The sequence below is a fragment of the Rissa tridactyla genome, chromosome 8, assembly GCF_028500815.1.
Source record: "Rissa tridactyla isolate bRisTri1 chromosome 8, bRisTri1.patW.cur.20221130, whole genome shotgun sequence".
NCBI lineage: Eukaryota > Metazoa > Chordata > Aves > Charadriiformes > Laridae > Rissa > Rissa tridactyla.
Genome location: NC_071473.1, coordinates 16085364 through 16106422, shown reverse-complemented (window position 1 = coordinate 16106422; position 21059 = coordinate 16085364). Strand labels below are relative to the sequence as shown.

Here is a 21059-nt window from a genome sequence, read left to right as displayed (position 1 = left end):
ACTTAGAAGAAATTTTCTTTTTCATCTGTTGTTTCTGCAATGGCTGAACCTCCAGAAAAAAGCCAGGCAAAGACTGCAGTGACAAAAGTTGTTGAGAGAATTTGTCCTTCTGGAAGCAGGTATTTATATTTCCTTTAAGGCTAGCTTCCTTTTTTGAAGAGATATTTCCCAGTATACCACTAGGTGCAGTGTAATACCACTACACCTGATAACCTTTAGGTACCTGAGATGTCATGCAAGTGGTAGCAAATGAGGGAGAGGGTTCCAGCCTCGGGCCAGTATCTGTGATTGGGGAACTGCCAACATTACCTATGTATTACTTTCTCAGACTGCCTCAGACCCAGCTGAGAGCTGGAGCCCAGGCTTTGAACCACACTCGGTGTGTCTAAGGTGGGATGCTGCAACAGTTGTCCTTCAGTGTGGGGGTACATGGGATTCTTCTGTGGGGTGTTGTGGGTACATCCTGTCATGTCTTCACCTTTGCACCAAAAAACTATTTCCTAAAAATACAAGAATTATGAGGAAGTAACAGATAAAAGAATATGTATGTTTCAGACAAGAGAAGAAACTTCTGAAAGTCCTTCCGGAGCCTGAGAGCCACACTGCCTGTGCTAATGACATATTCCTGTCTGATGGCAAATCTGAAGTAGATTCCACGTTGAGAGAGAAGGTTTGTGTATACGTGCACCATAACTGATACTGCCCAGTATTGCTGAAATCAGAGTACATTGAATAATCTGTATTCTACCGATTCTGCCCCATGTCAACTAATAAACCTAAGAGAAGAGAATTTATCACCGTTCCTTTGTTCATCAGAATGACAAACGAATCAAAGAACAGAGAGCTGTTCTCTTCTTAAGCTTTGTAAGAGGCTGATAAGTTATCTTCTCTTACCCTGCCATAATTTTATTAGTCAATGTGGGGCAGAATTCATGGAACCCAGAATGATTGAACGTCATCCAGATAGCCTTGAGTTTGCACGCTTTTTTGCTTCTCACTCGTCAGTATTTATTTTGTTCCACATTTTGTTCTTTTCTTGTTTATGTTTATACCATATTTCATTTCAATCCAGATGACAACCAGTATGGAAGTACGTGATGCCATTTATGTGACTATGGAGCTTCTTTCTAACTGGGGAAATCCAGTAAATGTGGGCTTGAGCGAGGTGGAATTCTTTGATTTATGCAACGAAAAGATATTTGTTTCTCCTCATGATGTGGACATTCGAAATGCTGACAACCCAGGAGACTTGTGCTGCTTGGTCAATAAGAACTTAAATGTAAGACAACTTAGTCCTGGATGTGACAATTTCTCATTATAATAATTCTTTAATTCTTTAATGTTTTTGTTTAGAAACATGATTGCATTTTAAACCTGACTTGTGTAACAACTATCGGATAATTCAAAAAAGGAGTATATTATTTATTACTAAGAAATTCAGTTTTCCTGTCCAATATGTTGGTATTTGGTTATAATTTTGTTTTAAGACAGATTTTGATTAATTTGCCTCACAATTAACCAAGCAACTGGAAGGAGGCAGCTTTAACTCTGCCTTCTTCCATATTAACTCTGTGGTATTGTGTTGGATGAAGAACAAATTCGTCTTTTTAAGTACTGTAATATGGTATCTGTAGAACAAGATTACAAAACTTTAAGGACACGGAATTTCACATTTTTACAGTATGTTTGCTGATAGACTTAAGTAATTCTTGTGATCTGAAGGTATGGGAGCTTCACTACTAAGCTCTTCCAGGTGTTTAATATTAAACTTAAGTAAACTTAAAGAGAAAACATGCTTATTTTCTTCTGTCCCCTTGTTATCCTTTAACCTAGGGAAGGATCATGGAAGAATAAGAATGGGTAGCTAGGTAGTTTTGGACAAGGGATTAAGAAAAATGTGTGACAAGATAAAAGTATTTCATGTCTCCTTTGTGAGATAGTAAGACGAGGAGACATGAGGCACTAAAGACAGTGAAAAAAAGACAATAACTGATATGAAATCCTGATGCTTCTGAAGAGATCAGCAAATGTCCATCACCCTTTGTACAGCCATCGTTTCATTAGTGCTGCATGTTCCGTGTATGTCCTTTGTCTCCACAGGCCTTCAGAGCTAGGATTCTAGTAAAAATTACTCTCATTTTAGTGGAAGAGGATACTAAATGACTTAGTCTATTAAAAAATATAAATTGTAATCATGCTAGTGATACTTTTCTGCTTGCCAGGTGAAGGAGAATAAGAAGAGGGCAGATATGCAGTATTTTGAAATGTAGCTGAAACTCAGTATGGACTGTTATTTCCAGACAAATATTTTTACTTAACATCTTTCTTACCATGTCCTGGAAGTGGTAGTTTGGGTGTCATAAATACCCATTCTCCTTTATAGGCCATGCTGTCTGGCAGATGACACTCAGCAGTAGTAGTAGTGACTCTCAGACTTTCTAGATAATTATAAATTAATGTAGTAATATATTCATTAATCCATTATAAACCTGTTATTCTCAGCATTTCTCATATATTTATATATCCCAAAATTCTTGAGTAATGAGGTTTTATATTTCATTGATTAATATATCCCTTTGATTTGTGACACTGTAATCTCTCTTGAAGCTGCAAAGGGATTGCAGCAGAGAAGATGCAATCTGGAGAGGGAATATGGCCATAGAACATGATAACTGAACTGCAGGACTCCTTCAGAAGTCAAAGCAGCATTTCCAGTTTCTGTACGTTTCAGCTCGTACAGGAAAGCTTTTGGGTGTATTAGAAAAACCAACAAATTAATGAATCTCCAAGCAACTAATACTTTCAACAGAATGAAAGCTAACATAAAAATTTACTTTGTGGAAAACTCACTTTACTATGGTTAAAACACTTCTGTCTTTGATCATTTAGGTGTACATTTGTCTTTGAGACCAGACGTACTCTTACTGAAGATCAGGGATTTTTTATATTTATTAGTGTTACGCTGTAAAAGAAGAAAATGCCTGGCAGAACATCAGGTGCTCTCACTGAAGGAAATAGTGCCTGATGGGATATAATCCTTAATAAGACATAGATTTGGCATGTAATTGAAATTGTTTTCTGTAAGCCTTTTTGATTCTGGGATGCATATATAGGTCTTTTAAACGTCAGAATAACAAAGACAGGGAACTCTAATTTTAGAAATATCTTACAAAGGCATTTCTTCACAATGGTGAACCCTCAGACCCACGTCATTCCTCTTCACAGTGCTCAAGCCTTCCTTTTCCTCCATTTCTGAATGCGCAGAGGTAACAGTTCTGAACAGTGTCCAGAATTAGGCATTCTTTGGTAGTTTAAAATGTTTTGATTGTCAGTTGTCTGTAAAATTCATGTGGGGAGTTTCTGTGATATCTTAGAAAATTTCTCATAGAATTTCAAGCTGGGAGTCCTATATGTAGCTCTAAGGAATACATCTGTAAGTGAAATTAGTTGCCTGCAAAGCCTGATTAAAATAGAGGCAGTGGAATAAAATTCTATAAGATTCCCCTCTTTAGAGGGCAAAACAGAAGCGTAAGCACTTTAAGAAATCGTAAAATGATTATACAGTGTCTGTTGTGCTCAGTGATCCCCTCTAGTGCCTGCAAAGCTGATTAGTTTGATTAAAATAAACTGGGCTTGCTTTGACCCTGCCGTTACAAAGCATGGCAGACTGCCTGTCACTTGTGAGCATGCAGATGTCTTACTGGGACAGCAAGCAGCTGACCTTTATCTAATTGTCAGGTTGTTAAGAGCAGGCAGGAGGGTCAGATTTACTGTTTGTGGAAATGAGGTTAAGGTTTTGCTCTTCACGTAGTAGATTTTAGTAAATGGTTACTTTTCTAATCGATGTATGGTCTTCTGTGGGGTGGTGAGTTAATTAAAATATGCCACTTTAGGAGAAAGAGCATTAGTGACAGTCTGCTTTGTACGTGTTTTTAGACCACGAAGGAAAGCTTCCTTTGGATGTGCCCTTTCCATCCGCCCGTCCAACTTTACTTTGTTATCCGCAATCCCACCCGGTCACGTGACTTTGGTATATCCAAGATCAAGATTTGGAATTACAACACAACAACTCCCCGTGTAAGTAGTTTTTTCTCAACTCCTCTGTGTGTGTGCTTTACTTTGCCTAGGGAAACGCGGTTTGATCTGCTTTCCAAAAGTATGAAATCAAAGTAATACCATTTTCTCTAATAAAATATGGAGCTAGAAGGGGTCCATGTCTACTGTGGAATTAGCTTTTGTCTTAGTTGTAAGTGGTAGCCATGTAAGTGTTAATGTTTTCAAAGGCACAATTAACATTTTCTTTCAAAGCTAATAACAATCTCGAAAGACGTAATAAAAGGCTTGCACATTCTGTCACTTAATCCTTTACTGTAGTGAGAAATAAAGATACAAAGGTAAGTACATCTTAATATTCAGGACTTTCAGTTGTTCTATCACAGTATAAATAAATATGTGTTTAAATATGTGTTTTCTCATGTATATAGGTATAAGTAGGCTGACTGTTGCTCGATTTGGCTTTGTCACTTTAATTAAAAAGTATACTAACTGTGTTCATAACAAAACAAGTAATCTAGTGTTACGTGAGAGACATATCATGGCAGATGGTCTCTTGTTTGTGTGTTTGAATGTCACCATGGAAATTATTCTTGTTTGTACACTGCAATGTTAAGAAAAAAATCCCAGGTACTGGATCAAAGAAGATTTGCTGTCCTGGATTATAAATAAGAGGCTTTATTCCTCTGGTTTTGCTCTCATCCATGTTCTTGTATAAGCACATATGGTAATTTATACATATGGAAATAGCCATGGAAGGGACAACATCAACAAATTTAATATAACATGACTTATATTTATTTTCCAGAATGTTAATAGCTTTTTCTATTAAAATGTGGGCTACAGAATGTTCCATCATCATTAGAAAGTGCAAAAGGGACTGCTGGTTTTGGAGGTAATAGTATGATTTGTTACCAAGTCTATTGAATATAATGCAGGAAATACACATAAATGTATTTCTGTGTTTCAAGGCACTAGTTTTTTAATAAACCACTATGAGGCAAACTGTAAAATCCATTAGGAGTGTAATCCCATGGATTTAGGTGGCAGCGCAGCCATCTACGCTGACTAAAGAAATGTCTCATTATCCTTAAGATGAAAGAATAATACAAAGCAGTTCTGCCTAATTCTGTAATTTGTCACAAAGAAGTTTTGTCTGATAAGTATAAAACCCAAAAATACAATTCGCTAACAATTTTGTTGTAGTGTAAATTCAGAGCTAGTTTGTAGTGTTGTTTTTTGGTAATCATTCTAACCTCCTTCCTTCCCTCAAAAACCACGTAAGTGAGAGATGCCCTAGTACTTCTTCAAAAACCAGACCAAAAAAATGAATTCAGGCAAATACTTCTGGATTGTTGAAAACGTTCAGGTTTTAGAACTCGAGTCTGGAAGTAGAAAAAATATGTCTGAAGGAAGCTATAAAAGTCAGATTACATCATTGTCATAGATTCCTTGAGTCAGTGTATTTACAAGGAAGGTCTCAGAGAATGCTTCATCTTGGCTTTATTTATTTCAGATGAGCTCTGCAAAAAAGGAGGTCGGTTTTGGTCTGCAAGAACAGATAAAGTATACGTGAGGGCACCCAGTTCTTTTCAAGTCCGTCTGAAATATTCAGGCATTTTGTAAATAACTGCTACAGCCTTGAAATTGCATCGTTACTTGATGCTATTAGAACTCTTTTCATAAGATCCAGTCTTGTATGTCTTCATAAATCTGTGAATGGATTTAATACTTAAAAGCATTAATGTCTTAGTTGCCCTCCAACTGGATCATTTTCTCCTTTGAGTGATGTCCCATATGCGTGTTCCTCCTGTGTGTATATTCATGTCCACTCTTTTGAGTTGGAGATGTTTTTCAGTGCGGGACTACCACTGGGGTACATTATCTGTAAGGGTGCAGCAGCTTTTATCCAGCAGATTTAGGTTTATAGAAGAATTTGGTTCTTTTAGTTCTTGACTTCTTTTCTGTTGTTCCTTCTTTTTCACTCTTCTGTGAGAAGTCAGGCAGAGGCAACTTCAATTACTCTGTCCGGGTGTAATTTGCAGAAAATTGCCTCTGGTTTTAAGCTTTTTCCTTTGTGCACAAATGTCACTGAAATGGCCAGAAATACCATTCCTGTTTCATTATTGGAAGGCACTATCCCAGCAGGTACTCTGGGAGGGCTGAAGAGCCAAGCTGGGAAGGAACATCAAGAGAAACCATAGAACTTTTTCCCAAAATGTTTCATTTTTTTTTCTCTGAGGTTGATTATACCTACATGCTTGCTCTGAGAGATTGTGCTATTCTAATTACTCCTCTGGGAGGAAAAAAACCTGCCTTGGGTGAGGTATTGAGTGTTTGTCTACAGAGTGGCTTCTTGATGGAATTACTCATGAGGAAGGCATTTCTTCATCCTCCTCCTAGAGGAGAGTTAAGCAGTGGTGCTAGGAGAAGCTAACCATTCTGTTGATCTTTCCCACCACATCTGATTGCTAAGCAACTGGAAGTTCAGAAGCAGGGTGGGAGGGAATGAAAAAGAGCAGTTCATAGATCATAGAATGGTTTGGGTTGGAAGGAACTTTAAAGATCACCTCGTTCCACCCTTCTGCCCTGGGCAGGGACACGTCCCACCAGACCAGGTTGCTCCAAGCCCCGTCCGACCTGGCCTTGAACACCTCCAGGGATGGGGCAGCCACAGCTTCTCTGGGCAACCTGGGCCAAGGGCTCAGCACCCTCAGAGTGAAAAAATTCTTCCTGAAGTTCTTAGTCTTGTGTCTGCACATGTTTGGTTTTGGAGTCCCTGATATCTCTCGTATTTTTCCTGCCTGAGCCTCAGTCTGCTTAGAATTTTAGTGCAATAGATTTTCATTAGCTCCTTTACTGGTTCTTTGTGAATAGATGGTTCTTCTGTGCTATCAGCTGTTATTAATGCCTGCCCCAGTTCACTCTGTCGCTATTGTCTTAGAAATATCTGTAGCTTTGCTTGGTTCATATTGATACAGTCCAGGTACCACTTTTGGGTGAGCCTTCCTATGATACCTATCCCAGACGCTCCAAAACTTCAGAGAAAGGAAGTAATTTCCCACTGACTGGAATAATAATTTTGAAGTGACTGACCCTTTTTTCTTTCAGGGAGAACAAGTTTCACCATCTCACTCTGTAATGTTTTCTCAGTCTACCTTGTCCTCCTCCAATACTGGTGGGTGGAGTGGGATTCATTTAAAAACATTTTGTTCTTAAGAGGTTGGCGATTTTGATTTAAAAAGATGAAATTGAGAAATACTTTTCAAAATATACATGTGTATATTTCTGTGGTTTCATGCAGTTTATATCTGTTCCCAGGTAAAAACACAGAACTAAGGTTTGAGTATTCATAACAGTATTAAAGGCTAGGATATTCTGTAGAAATGTTGCCGTTTTCCCAAATTCAACTGTGAATATCCACTATCTCTAGCATTTAAGGGAGACATTAACAGTCCAGACATACCAAGATTCAAAAAGTAACATTACTTGGGCATCCTTGCTCTTCTTGAGCAAGACTTGGGTCGTCCCCATCATAACTTCAGGCAAAAGCCATGTAGTTAGTTTTTAAAATATATAATTATTAAAGTGTTTTGATCCCCAGTTAGCTTAATCTAGCAGTGTCCTTGTTCAAGGGGAAAAAAATCTCATGTTTTACGGCCAAATGCATCAGTACAGACATATAATGCTTTATGATACTCTAGGAGTAACACAGGCAGCCATGACATAATGGCCAATTAAACTGGGTTTACAGCTGTTCTCTGAGAAGCTAGTGAAGGTTATCTTTTTCTATCAGGAATGTGTCTCACATTCCTACACCTACTCCCCTCCCTCAATTCTAGCCCGCATCTTCTGTTGTAGGTCTATGTTACGTTTTTTGCCTCATACATGTTATTATTTGAAAAGCAGTAGAATGGAATTATAAAGACTTGTAAGCTGTAAAGAGTGCATGCAGGAGTGAAGAACCGGAGACACTTGTACTTGAAGGTGACGGAGTAACTGGTTTAGGCTAGGAGCGGAGGAAAATTTAAATCAGTATTCAAGGAGAACTGACATCCAGGAGATAAGCAAGAGGGATGAAACTGAAACTTCTTACTTTTCATGAAAAGCTTCTCAGTTTCTGTGAAAATAAGGAAAGAACAGAGTGTCTTTAAAGACTCTACGTGATGGACAGGTTACTGAAATTTCGAGGGCAGACAGGATTTTGTCTCATCTTCTGTATTTTCATTGGAGATACCAGCCTTTTTGTCAAGAGGGTAGAAAAGTTAGATGGAAATGATAAAGAGCATAGAAAGAACATTAGTTCTGACTTCAAGGGAATGAAAAAAACAGGTTTCAGTGGGTACCACAGAAAGGGAGAACATAGAGATAAAGTTGTGAGTGACAGAGCTGTGTCTGAGATAAAGGCCTTCTATTTAAAAGGCTAATTAAGTGGTGGAATAAGCCATCAAGACAGATCACTTGAAAATTGTTAAAACCAGTTTTCTTCACAATGGTATAGGATATTTTACTTTCTTTGGTGGAAAGAGATGGACCAGATGATTTTTCTTCTGTCCTTTACAGCTCTGTATTTCTATAATTCTTTATAACTCTTTTTAACTCTAGCGGCTTTGATCTGGGTCATTGTTCGCTGTGGAACATGTCATGAAAGTGGTGAATCTTAGAGATGCTGAAGTAAAATGTGCCTCTGTAATTTATATCCTGATCAAATGTAATTATACTTAATCTAGGCTTCTTTACTCAAGCTTTTCTAAATATTTAAGCCTTGTCAGCCAGACTGGTTCATAGCAGTTTCTACCAGGGTTTTTAGTCCTCTTAAATAAAGCCTTAACTATTCCACAGTATTTTTCGGTTTTTGAGCTTTTTATAAAAAGTAGTCAAAGCACGTTACTGGTACGGGGGTCTAATAATTTTCATCTGTTTATTGATTAAGTGTTCAAATGTCAGAGTTCCAGAACAGTGATATCTAATACTTGAACAGTTTAAATGAAATCTTAATACTTTCATTTTTGTAGGACCTTAATGTTGGAGCAAAGAAGGTGAAGTTATATGTTGATGAGAACCTTGTATTTGATGGCGAATTAGAGAGAGCCTCTGGAGATCCCCTCGTTGACCGTAGCACTACAATCGACCTTACAGACCACAAGCAAGATACCTCTGCATATTCGTCAAATGAAAGGAAAGAAGTAAATGCACCTGCAGTCACAGAGAAGAAAGCAGACCTACATTTTAAATGCTTACAGTCAAATGGTACTTCACCAAACTGGAAATCTCTGCCAGAAGAAAATCTTCTTGAGCATAAGATGAACTCAGTCAGCTTTACAAAGAAAAACGTGTCTGAGTTAGAGGATGATCCAAAAGTGTTACCATCTCAGATTGGTATAAAAGATGCCAAAGAGAATGCAACAGTACAGGCAGTCACAGAGCATGTTCAATCTGACGATGAACTTATTTTGAGCGAGCAAATGGAAAAGCTGACAGGAAGAAAATTGTCTGATTCTACAGGTGCAATTCCTTCTTGGTTACAGTCATCTTCCCAAGTAGCAGAGACTAATGAAGTTACTTCCAGTAAGCGGAAGCCTCCCTGGCTTGCTACAGAACATTCTTTAGGCTTGAGATTTCAAACACAGTCTGATGGAATCATGAAAAACTTTTCAGATCTGACTAATGAGGATGTCAAATGTCAGAGAAATGAACTGGGAAGATCCAGTAGTAGAAATGCAAATGGGGAGGAGAGATCACAGTTGCTAACCAGAAAGGATGGTGATATGGGCTTTGACATTTCAGAGCAACTTTCTAACAAAAATTGCTGCAGTTTACAGTACCCTACAAGCGGAAGGAGGAGTGTCAGATGCGTAAAAAAGGCAGGATTAAACACTATAAATCTTGGAGAAGATGATTCTGCTCTCAAAGGTAAGAGCTCACAATAGCAACCCTAGTGCAACTGCTGAAATGTTCTCCATTTTGCAGATGCGCAGAATCATTTGGGGGGAAGGGATCTCTTGAGACTTCTGGAGGTATAGACAGGGAGATTTTACTATTTGCAGTATTCAGTTTTTCTGCTTCACGCTGCAACAATGCTCAGAGTCTCTCTCCTTGTCCTACAACTGATGTGAAATGCTCTTTTTCTGAAAAACGTACATTCTGAGTTAGTGTTTTTAAATTTATTTGGAAAAAATTGAAGACTAAATTTCAGTAATACATATTCTAAAAATTAACAGTCCTGCAGACAGCAAATGTTTGCTAATATCAATGAAAATCTGCAAAAAGATAAAGAAGGGTGTGACCTCAAGGTAGCGAGTAAATTTACAGAGTTTATTTGTGTAGTAGGTTCATGTCTTTCTCAGTGAGAATATATACTGAATATATTTATTCAGAGCAAATGGAAAACTGCCCTTATTTTCCCTTCTCTGCTTATGACATATACCTCTTTCAAACATCTCCCTCGGACATCTCTGCTTATTTATGAAGTTTTCTAGTAAATTGAGCTGTTATGTGCTCCATGCTTTTGATTATCCTCGTCATCCTTCTCCAAACCTTTTTTTAGTTCTCCTGGATCCTATTGGAGGTGGAGGATCCAGATTTGTGTGGTTGTGTTCTGCCTCTGGCCATAGCCAGCAGTGTGTCCCCAGGGAAGACTATGAGAACTGGGCAAGTTCTGAGGCTCCTGCTCTCTCCCAGCCTCTGGCAATCTACGGCTAAGAAATTTTCTGGGCGTGGGGTAATATTTTTATGCTTAACAGCTGTAAATAACACAAGAATACAATTTCTTACCCAGACAATCTACTTTGTCTCGCTTTTAACCAACTTTTTTTGGATTTCCATTGCTGAGGATATATTTTTAATCTCCCTTTTTCATTTTCAAGCCATATATCACTCTGACTCTTGTTTTGGACCCTTCATACCCCTTCTTTGGCATTCTGTGATTCTTCATCATTCAATGACTTGTCTCAAATGAAGAGAGCCTGCCAGAATAAGAACAACAGGGCCCAGAGGGTTGGAAGAAGGGGTTACAAAAATACGAATTGCAATTTTGGGAGTGATTTAGCATCAGAATAATTTACGTGAAAGTGTAGCTTGCTGTACATCGTATTTGGGTGTGGTGTTTACATTAAAGTGATGGTCATAAGGGGCAGGAAATATGCCTAAATGCAGGAAAGCCAGTTCAAATTCTACAGCAGGTGCTACCTGATTTTTCTGGACACAGGTGAGGAAAATGCTTCTTTCTAAACTTGGAAGGTCTGAATTTTTCCTTCTCTCCCCCTCTGCGGAGAAAACAGCAATTTTATAAGTATATTCGAAATTATACCTCAAAGAAGAAAAAAGTACGAAAAGTAGTTGGAATAACTGCCATCTTCCCTTCACCCACCCACTCACCACAGCCCGTTTACTGTTTCACACATTTTACACTATCTCTGTTAGATTAAAAACTTGTCAACATTATGGAAACTGTAAATAAATCCCACCTTAGTAATTTCTGTTCAGTTGTAAAAATGGTAACAATTTAGGAGTTTTAATGTAAACTGTAAGATGAGGGTTATCACGATTCTAACTATAATGTCTTCTAATTTTGCTCAGAGCAGGTTTTGTCATCTGGTGCTTGAAACTCCCAATATGTGTTTGTCCTTGGGAAAATTGTATGCCATCCAGCCGCTTTGCTTCTCTCTGTACTGTACTGTGCGGGCTAAAGCCATCTTCAAAGTGGAGCTGAGTGAGCATTAACAACAGGGAAACAGTTTTAAGTGTTTCCCAAAAAGTGGGGAATTTTAATTGGTACGGGGCTAGGGGAACAGCAGTTTCCCAGTAGCGGTATGTGACAAAGGGGAGGCTGCACAAGCTCATACACAATGTCACAGCACGCCTTTGGTCACTAAATCAAGAATAACGAGAACAACGGAAATTAGAAATGGCACATACGTGCATACTTGGCTCGAGTTAATGTTGCTATAAAAACATGCAATTTTTCTTTGATAACTGATTTAATGTGCAAAGGAAAAGATGGAAGTGTACTGATAAGATTGGCAAATAGCATATAATTTGGGATATTATGAGTTAAGATTAAAGAACTGCACGGAAAGACGAACTTGAGGACTGGAGTAATAGCGATGGAATGCAATTCAGTAGTACTGCTTGCAGGGTCATTTGGGGACTAATAACAAAAAATTAAGTTGTAAGCTGAGTAATCATCAATTGCAAATGACCGAGGAAGAGAAGGATCTTAGTTGAGTAGTTGCTAACAGATTAACTATGAAATGCTGGTGTGACGCAGGCGTGATTACAGCAATGCACTCCGAGGATGTATCAGCAGAGGCATTTCAGTTCGTTAGGGAAATGTTAATATCTCAACACAGGCACTCGTGAGACATCAGTTGGAAAACTGCAGTTCTGATCATCCACTTTCAGGAAAGCTGATTACAAAGCGGAACAGTTACAGCAGAGAGCTTTTAGAATGATTTGGGAAATGAAACGTGATTGCAGCATGGAAATATGGTTGCTATTTATAACTGCAGGGAGTAAAAATGAGATTAACACAACAGAGGGAGAAGAAAGGTGGGGTTTTTTTCAAGCTAGTGTTGCCCCAAAGTGCCATTTACTAAAGTTTTGAGAGGAATTGTATGGGGTGTGTTGCCATCAGAAGTCAGACAAGGGACTTGGTGATTCAAGACACCCCTCCTAAACCCACAGGGGAGATGCATGTTTGAGGTGTCATTATTTCTGGACTCTGGGATGGCGTCCATCATACAATCCTCTTGGACATGCAGAAGGCTGGGAATGCATCTGTAACATCTGAAAGTGGGATACACTTTATCTACATGCAGAGTTTATTGTTCACATGGCTCCAATAAAAATAATAAATTTTAGATTTAAAAAAAAAAAAAGCCAAACCCTGTAAGCTTGCAGCTGTTGACCTCTGCTTTTGGCCTATTCTCGGCTCTTTCAGAGCTCCACTTCTCCTGTTGTCACTCCTTAACGTAGCTAACAAACCTGTTAACCTCACAGTGAAATCCCTCCTGTTGAGCTGCTGTAGAAGTGCTTCAGAGTTGTAATCTCTGTACTGCTTGAAGTACTTCACATTAAAAAAAAACAAAACAAAACAAAAAAACCTCCAAAACAAGGAAAGCCGATGTCAAATACCCTTCTGTTCATGCTCATCCTGAAATTTTCAAGCTTTGACATTTTAAAGTGGTAAATATAAAGTATCGTCTTCAAGTAAATTCTGAGGCTCTGTGAAGGACTGTTTGGGATCACCCACCCCATGATTATCCATATGGACAATGGTTTGAACAAGAAAGTGACTTCCAAATGACTGATGTTCTCTGAAATAGGTGCCTTTGCATCCTCTCTGTGTTTCCCTTGTGGGGTGGGGAGGAGTGGCCGGGTTGGTCTCCAGTCTTTCATTCTGGAAGAAAAACCCTCTTCCGGGTAGTTTCCCATCTGCTTTAAAATTCTTCTTTTTATCTCGCTTGTCCCCGGCGTAAATGATTATTGGCCATAGATAAATTAGGAACATTGCCTCTTTCCCAGTGTTTCCAAAAAACAAAGTTAAAAGTTAGTCTTGAGCAGTCTTTTGGGAAAACATTATTTTGCATTTTACTACAATTGGCATTTATTCTTGAGAACCATTTGTTTTAGTATCCACTCAAGGCTGTTGTACAGAAGTAGAATCTAGCCCCTGGGCCTGTAATTGTTTAGCACTCCGCTTGCTTTTCTTCATTTATTTGAAGAAAATACATAAGTGACAGCTTTATTGAAAATCTTTGTTATTATCTGCTGTTAATTGTTTTGAGATGGAAATGAAGCAGCTCCTCAGTGCAGTCACAGGAGAGCAGGCTTTGCCCCCCTGTGCCCCTCTATCCCATTAGATACTTTGTCGTTATCCCCCTTCTACATCTCACACTTGGCGGAAAAGCGAGAAAAATGTTTGGATGTTACCTGTGTAGAATGCAACGCTCGCCTCATCCTGCTTGTATCCTGAACCTCCTTCTTTTCTCATCGCTTTTCTGTAAATACACGTGGCTGATTTTGAGAGGAAGCAGTAGCTTTTCTCTGTAATGCTTTAGAAACTTAACCAGCTCGGCCATTTCCAACTGTATGAAAGATCTTCTGCAGAAATGCAGACAGACGATTTAAACTATTGTGACAGCCACACAATAAGTATCGCTGGGCAAAATCCCAATTTCTCTAAGTGTTGAGTCAAGAATTCGCTGTCTCAAACTTAGTTGCGTTTTTGTATCTTGGCATGTGCTCTGCTCTTCGGTATTTAAGTGATTGTTTTTGTTGTGTCTGAATGGGGAAGGGAAATTGGGACATGTAGCCCGCATAATAGAGAGGCAATATAAAAGTGCTAGTATAACAGAATTTCACAGTAAGGGAACACGAATATGACCAGCATAATTCTGGAAAGTCCTTGTTGTGGTTTGCTTCCAGTCCTTTTTATGTATTAAATGTGGATGTTACGTTGTTTTCAGATGAAGACTTTTCTGTCAAGGACATAGCAACCTCTAGAGCAAAGTGTCACAGTGAACAAGAAGACACTCTGCAGGAGTCGTGGAAATCCTTGGTCAAGTTTAATTATTCCCATCGTGGCCGAATCTCTAACATGGATTTTCAAGGGGATATCTTTGATGAGTTTCTGCATCAACAGAAAATCAACCGGCCTGGAGAATATCAGCAAATGAGAAAAGAGGGACTACAAACACTACCAAAAAGGCAAGAAGAAGAAAATTACGTGGAGGCACATGATGGAAATGATTTTAAAATTCCTGTTTTACCTTATGGGCAGCACTTAGTGATAGACATCCAAACAACATGGGGAGACAGACATTATGTTGGTCTTAATGGAATTGAAGTTTTCAGTTCTAAAGGAGAGCCTGTTCAGATTTCAAAAATAACAGCTGAACCACCTGATATAAATATATTACCAGCTTATGGCAACGATCCCAGAATAATAACCAACCTAATTGATGGGGTAAATCGGACGCAGGATGATATGCATCTCTGGCTAGCACCATTTACCCCTGGAAAACCTCACTTTATCTTTATTGACTTTGCGAACGCCTGTCAAGTAGCTATGATTAGGATTTGGAATTATAATAAATCTCGCATACACTCTTTCAGAGGTGTGAAAGACATTATAATGGTGTTAGATGAACAGTGCATCTTTAAAGGAGAAATTGCGAAGGCTTCAGGAACCTTGTCTGGAGGTATGCTATCATTTCTTATTTCCTTTGTGGAAACAACACTACAATGCAAACAAGTACATTTAGCTTGTTTGTTATCACTTTCCACTTCAAAGCAAGTTGGCACTTTATTATAGTATTTAGTCCTTTGAATTTCATAACATAATGCAAAATCCACTAGTGCATTCTTCAATAGTATTGTGAATTCTAGTAGCAAATAGAGCTAATCTCTATTCTTAATGATGTTTTAGTAACAAGATCATATTTCAGTAGGATCAGATAGTCACTAGACATTAAAAAGTTGCAGATTTTTAGTTCTTTTCACAGATACAGTCTTGTGGAGAATGTGATGGAGAAGCTTTTTTTGCGTTTTTTTATATTTATTTGAAATTTGACTGAGTTCTCTCAGTTTTTCTGCTGTGCAGTATAAGTTTGAGAATTAACACACTAATTATATCAGTAGTCAGTATCAATTTACCATATATTATCTTTAAACAGTACTGCAAATTAAATGTAAAGAAGGACTGAAAATATTTTTAATCACTTTCTCTATATATTCCTTTGTATGGTTTCTCCATTTAATTCTGTATGTTGTCTTCAGCTCCAGAGCACTTTGGGGATACTATATTGTTCACTACCGATGATGATATTCTTGAAGCTATATACTGCTACGATGAGACATATGATGGAGAAATAGAAAATGCCGACTCCTTGAGATACGAGGAAGAGCTGAAGAGGCCAACAACTGCTGATAGGGAGGGAGATGAACGACCTTTTACACAAGCGGGGTTAAGAACACAGGATCAACAGGTAGGAGCCTCTATGTTCAGAACTCTCTATAAATATCTTTCTGAAACATGACATGGAAGTAGTAGACGCTGATTTCCATGACGGAGTAAAGCTCTGCAGAAGAACTAATACAGCTGTCTGTCTATTTTGAAGATTTAATTTTTTTTTTTTCACCAGCTCAATAATCTGTGACTTTTTTTTTTTTTAAGCCCCAAAGGTTCTCCAAATTTTGGTTCCCCTGATTAATTACTAAGACTACAAGGAAGACTATACTGGGATTGTTTATACATTTTTTTTTTTCTTTACTTACTTGGACAAAGATTAGAGGGAGTTCTTGATTCAGACACTCCTGAATCCTGAAGGTTTATGCCACTGTCGGTGATTTTTACCATAGACTTATTAATTTAATGAGTAGCTGTGCTCCCTATCACTCCAAAACAAAGATTTTTTTCCATGTTTTCCACAGAGGGTATACCCTTGCTTGTTTCTTCCCCCATGAATTACGTATGTTAGGTGAGAAGGATCTCCCCCTCTCAACCCTCCCTTTATTTTTTCCTCTTTCCTTTCTTGACTAGCATCTCCACAGGTCTGTGTGCATTTTGCAGCATAAAAATGCCCCTTTACTATTCCATACAGTAGGTATTTTACTACTTGGAGGAAGGCTGTATTTTCAAGCACTGGAGTCTTGCCTCGTACCATTCCAGCCTAACAGTCCAGTGTCTAAGTAAAGATCCTGCAAGATTTTCTGTTGAAGGTGGTGTGGGGCAGTCTTTGATCCGATTTCCATCAAATCTTCTACCTTAGAATGTTCATGAGCACCTGCTGTTGTTTCAATGAGGTTATCTTTTTCTAGGGGACACACTCAATGCTAAGTCTGTGAGGAGATCCAAACTGAATCAATCCAAATTCCAACTGGTTCGGCTAAAGGGCTCCCAGTGCTGTATGGTTCCTAACGAGCCTTGTGCTGTTGTCAAGCCGTCCTGTCCTGTCTTGTCGTCCTCTCTTGGTGGCTTATAAGACAAAAGGCAACGTCATGACACTAGAATTTGATCTTGCTGTTAAGATTATGAGTCACTGACTGTAACCAGTGCTAGTTAACGCTGGAACAGTAATTTTGGTCCCCTCTTTGCTTGTGGTATCTTAAACTGTTCGGACGCCTTTTGCAATCCAGGATTTTATGAACACAAATTGAAGTTCACCTTTCTTTTCTTGACTGCTTGTTTATTGTGAGCATTCACCAGGACCTCTTCCATTGCAGAAGCTCCTTTCTCAGAGCCTGTGCCTTTTATTTTGCTGTTCAGCTGTGATGCTCTTCATACTGCTTTTCTAACTGAAACGTGCTGTATCAGCAACGGAGTAACAGCAGCTCTTGTGACTGAGCCATTGATCTCCCTGTCATTCTTTATTTGCTGGTACCATCAAGATTTTGTTGATGGATGCTTATACTATCAGAATGATACAGATCTACTAGATGACTTGTCTTCCCCAGCATAACGTTGTCATTCAGACTAGTGTTGGGTTTAAACAGTCTCTACCTGTTGATCATTCACCCTTTTTTCCTGGAGCATGTTCAGTGGATGAAACGGTGTTTTACTGCACTGACTACAGAACTTTTCAAAAGCTCTTATGAAAGCATCTTGCTTTCATGTCAGTATTATCCACGGTCATCTGTCTTTCACATAAATTCAGTAATCCTCAACTTTTACAGCAGGCCAGACCTGTAACTAGCGCCCTTGACCCAACTCTGACCGTGGCCAATAGTGGATGCCTAGGGAGAACGTAAGAATAAAGCAAACACGCAGTGGTGTTTCTCTGAAACGCTCATCCAGCCCCTAGAAATTTGTCTCACAAGGACTTTTTGACTTAACCTTTGTGTTTATCATCCTGCTATGTTTTTTTGTTGTGCTAATTCATTCACTAGCTTTTTGAACCCTTGTACACTTTTACACCATACAACGCTTAGACGTAAGTTTCTCACCTTAACTTGCATAGCACAAAGAACCTCTTTCTTTTTGTCTCTAGGTTCATTTAATGTCCCCTAGCTTTTGTGTTGGAAGAAACTAAACAATTATTTCCTATTCCCTTCTTCAAGAGATTTATGCTCCTGTGTTACAATCTCTTCTAAATCCTCTTTTCCAGAATGGGTAGTCCTACTTGAGTTATTCCTCATGTGGAAGGTGCTATACAGTATGGTCAGGCATAGGAGCATGGTAATACTTTCCGCTTTTTATTGCTTTTCCAATAACTCCTGGTATTTTGTTCTAGCCATAAGGATCTAAGAATACAGGTAGGATGATGTTCACGAGCAGAAGTAGTTCAAATAGAAAGTTAAACAATATTTGAAAGAAAAGATAGTGGGCACCAGTTCAATGAAGGGATCTGAGTAGCCAAGAAGGGAAGGAGAGGGAGAAAAGGGGTGATAAGGTCACTTGGCACAGATGGCTTATAGCCTGCAAGGGAGGGCATTATTCTGCATTCTATGAAACCAGTAGCTTTATTGCATCTAAGGGTTTTGATACTCTGTAGAGTTACAAATTTTAATTCCCAATCTGGTCTTTTAAAGTTGTTCTGTGGAAAAGGCATCAGACATCAAAGAGACAGTCACTGTTTTGTGAGAAAGGTACCCCCAATACGAGGTGGGTTTTTTCCACCTTCTGAGACTATCTGTGGGTGTTTATTTCAGTGCACAGTTCTTGTTCAGTTTCACCTACTTAATTACCAGAAGGACATTTGCTACTACATGAAGTATATTGCAGTCTGGGAACACACACATAGAAGATCCAGGATGTCAGGTGGTATGCTGCAGAGGTCTAATAGAACAGTAGGAGAAAAGAAAAGTGTTGACAAGCTTTTTTTTTTTTTTTTTTTTAGGAGCAATATAGGTCCATTTGATGTATTCTGGATGGCAGGAAGTGTAATGATGAATGAAACTATATAGAATGAGTCTGTACTTATAATTTCCTATTTGGCTTTTTGACTACTAATGAGGATTGAGCTGATGTTTTTGTAGAACCACTTGTAATAATGCCACGATTTCATTCTAATCTGCTATTATTTTGGTTGGAGCCAAGTACTGTATGTATAAAGTTAGGATCATTTTCTTCATGTGTAGCATATTTACATTTACCTACAGTGAACATAATTAGCCATTTTATCACGCTCACTCAATGAAATGACATCCATCTACAACCCTTTGCAGTTGTCCTTTGTCTTTACTACCCCAATTGTATCTAATTTATTAGATACAGCAAATTTCATCACCTGTTTATTCACTTTCTCATTTGCCATGTTGAATAGCATAGGCTATCATTAATTAGTGTTGTCAAAGAAGAAATGCAAACTTTTGGACGAGTTGGCTCGTTTGTTCTGCCCCTTGATTCTTGAGAAGAAATTGTGGTGGCACTCTCTGAGCTCTTAACTTCCTTCCAGACTTCTTGTCTCTGCAACACATTTGCAACATGCTGCAAATACAGCATGTTATCATTAGCTAATGGCAGTCTGCAGGTAAGTAAGAGTAACTTAAGAATTTCAACCTCTTTGAGAATATGTGGCCCACATTAGGGAGCCTCCCATTTAACGCTCGTTTATGCGCTAACAAAAAAACCCACCCTAATAGTCTTGAATTTCTAATGACCCATATGATCTTCTATGTTTTGGGGCATGTTTTTGCAGGACAGCCTGGGTGGTGAGGCAAAGGAGAGATTAATATACAAAAGGCTGGATGTAAAAGAAAAAAAGAAACCAAACAAAAACAGGAAATAGAAAAAAAAACCACCAAAAAACCCCCGCTATATAAACAGTATATCTGTAATGTATACATGATATACATGTTCATTGCACCTGTCCGTTTACCTTTTAGGTTCAAGAGCCAGACCCTCTCTCTGAATGTATACCCAAGGAATCAGGAATATTTACTGGGAAATGTAAGTTCTTACATTTACTTCTTGCTTAACCACCCTCCCCCTAACTAGTTATCAAGGAGGATCTGATTTGTCAGAGCTGTACAGAACTTTGTGACACATGTCAGGTCCAGAATAAAGAAGAGTAATTGAATATTTAAGGCAGAAGCTTTGTTTGCTGTGGCATTTAGAATGTTATATCGTAACGGTTGGCTTTTAATCTCAGAAAAATTACACTAGCCATTTGCCTAGTCCCTGAATGGGATTTGTAATAGCTGTGTCCATTACCCAGTAATCCTCTCCCAATCCCATGTATTTATGTAGACGGACTGAATTTCTCAGATCAGACTGATAATAGAAACCCTACAGTAAAGCTAGACCAGAATGTTACATCTGTCCTTAAAGTACCAGATTTCTTTATCCTGCACAAAACCAGCTCTCTGTGGGCCTTTAAGTTATTTTCCAGAGAGCTTCTGGATGGCCCAGAAATTCCAGTATCAGTTCCTGGTCCTTTGACCAACACAAGAGAAATTGGGTTCTTGGGCCATATCTCTGTGAGCTACAACTACCATCTGTGATCTGTCACCTATGAACTATCTCTACATCTGTGAACTTTTATCTATGAGCATGTCTATGATCAATTCCGGTCGATGAACTTAAGATGCCGTTCGCTCCTCCCCTTTCTCAAAGTGGGTGAAAAAGATAGTGAGGGTGTGCTTCAGAGCTCAGCAGGTGCGGTCTGCCGCACTGACAAGATATTGTTCATCAGCTGATGGGCTAATTTATCTCTGCCAGAAAAAGAGGTCCTGATTCCCATGAGTTCTTGCAGGGAAAGAGCTGGAGAAAGCTAGTTACATTTAAGGGAGGCTTTCCATGTCCTATGAAATCCAAAAGAAACTCCAATTTAGTGTCTTATACAGGAAAAAAATGTCATTAATTGCTACAAGCGACTGTCTTTGTAAATAACGTTGCGCAAAAGCAAAAAAACAACTACAAGCTACGAGCTGACTTTTGCAAATGATTTCTACGTACCCCGTCCTGCCTGTGTATATTGTTCCTTGTTCTCCTTATGCTGTGGGGTGGTCCCTTAGACCTGAAGTGAAGAGTCCTCTTGCTGCTGCTTGTTTTGGGAAATTAC

The 21059-nt window shown here is 38.7% G+C and overlaps 1 protein-coding gene across 2 annotated transcripts in view; it reads left to right on the top strand.

Moving 5' to 3' along the window:
• KATNIP (katanin interacting protein) overlaps positions 1 to 21059 on the top strand; it is a 60102-nt gene that overhangs the window by 16687 nt on the left and 22356 nt on the right. For both annotated transcript variants that reach the window (XM_054213177.1, XM_054213178.1), the window contains exons 9-16: positions 7 to 119; positions 556 to 670; positions 1073 to 1279; positions 3937 to 4077; positions 9069 to 9966; positions 14523 to 15257; positions 15835 to 16043; positions 19882 to 19945. In XM_054213177.1, coding sequence (XP_054069152.1) covers positions 7 to 119; positions 556 to 670; positions 1073 to 1279; positions 3937 to 4077; positions 9069 to 9966; positions 14523 to 15257; positions 15835 to 16043; positions 19882 to 19945 — 2482 coding nt within the window. The remainder of the gene's footprint in view (positions 1 to 6; positions 120 to 555; positions 671 to 1072; positions 1280 to 3936; positions 4078 to 9068; positions 9967 to 14522; positions 15258 to 15834; positions 16044 to 19881; positions 19946 to 21059) is intronic.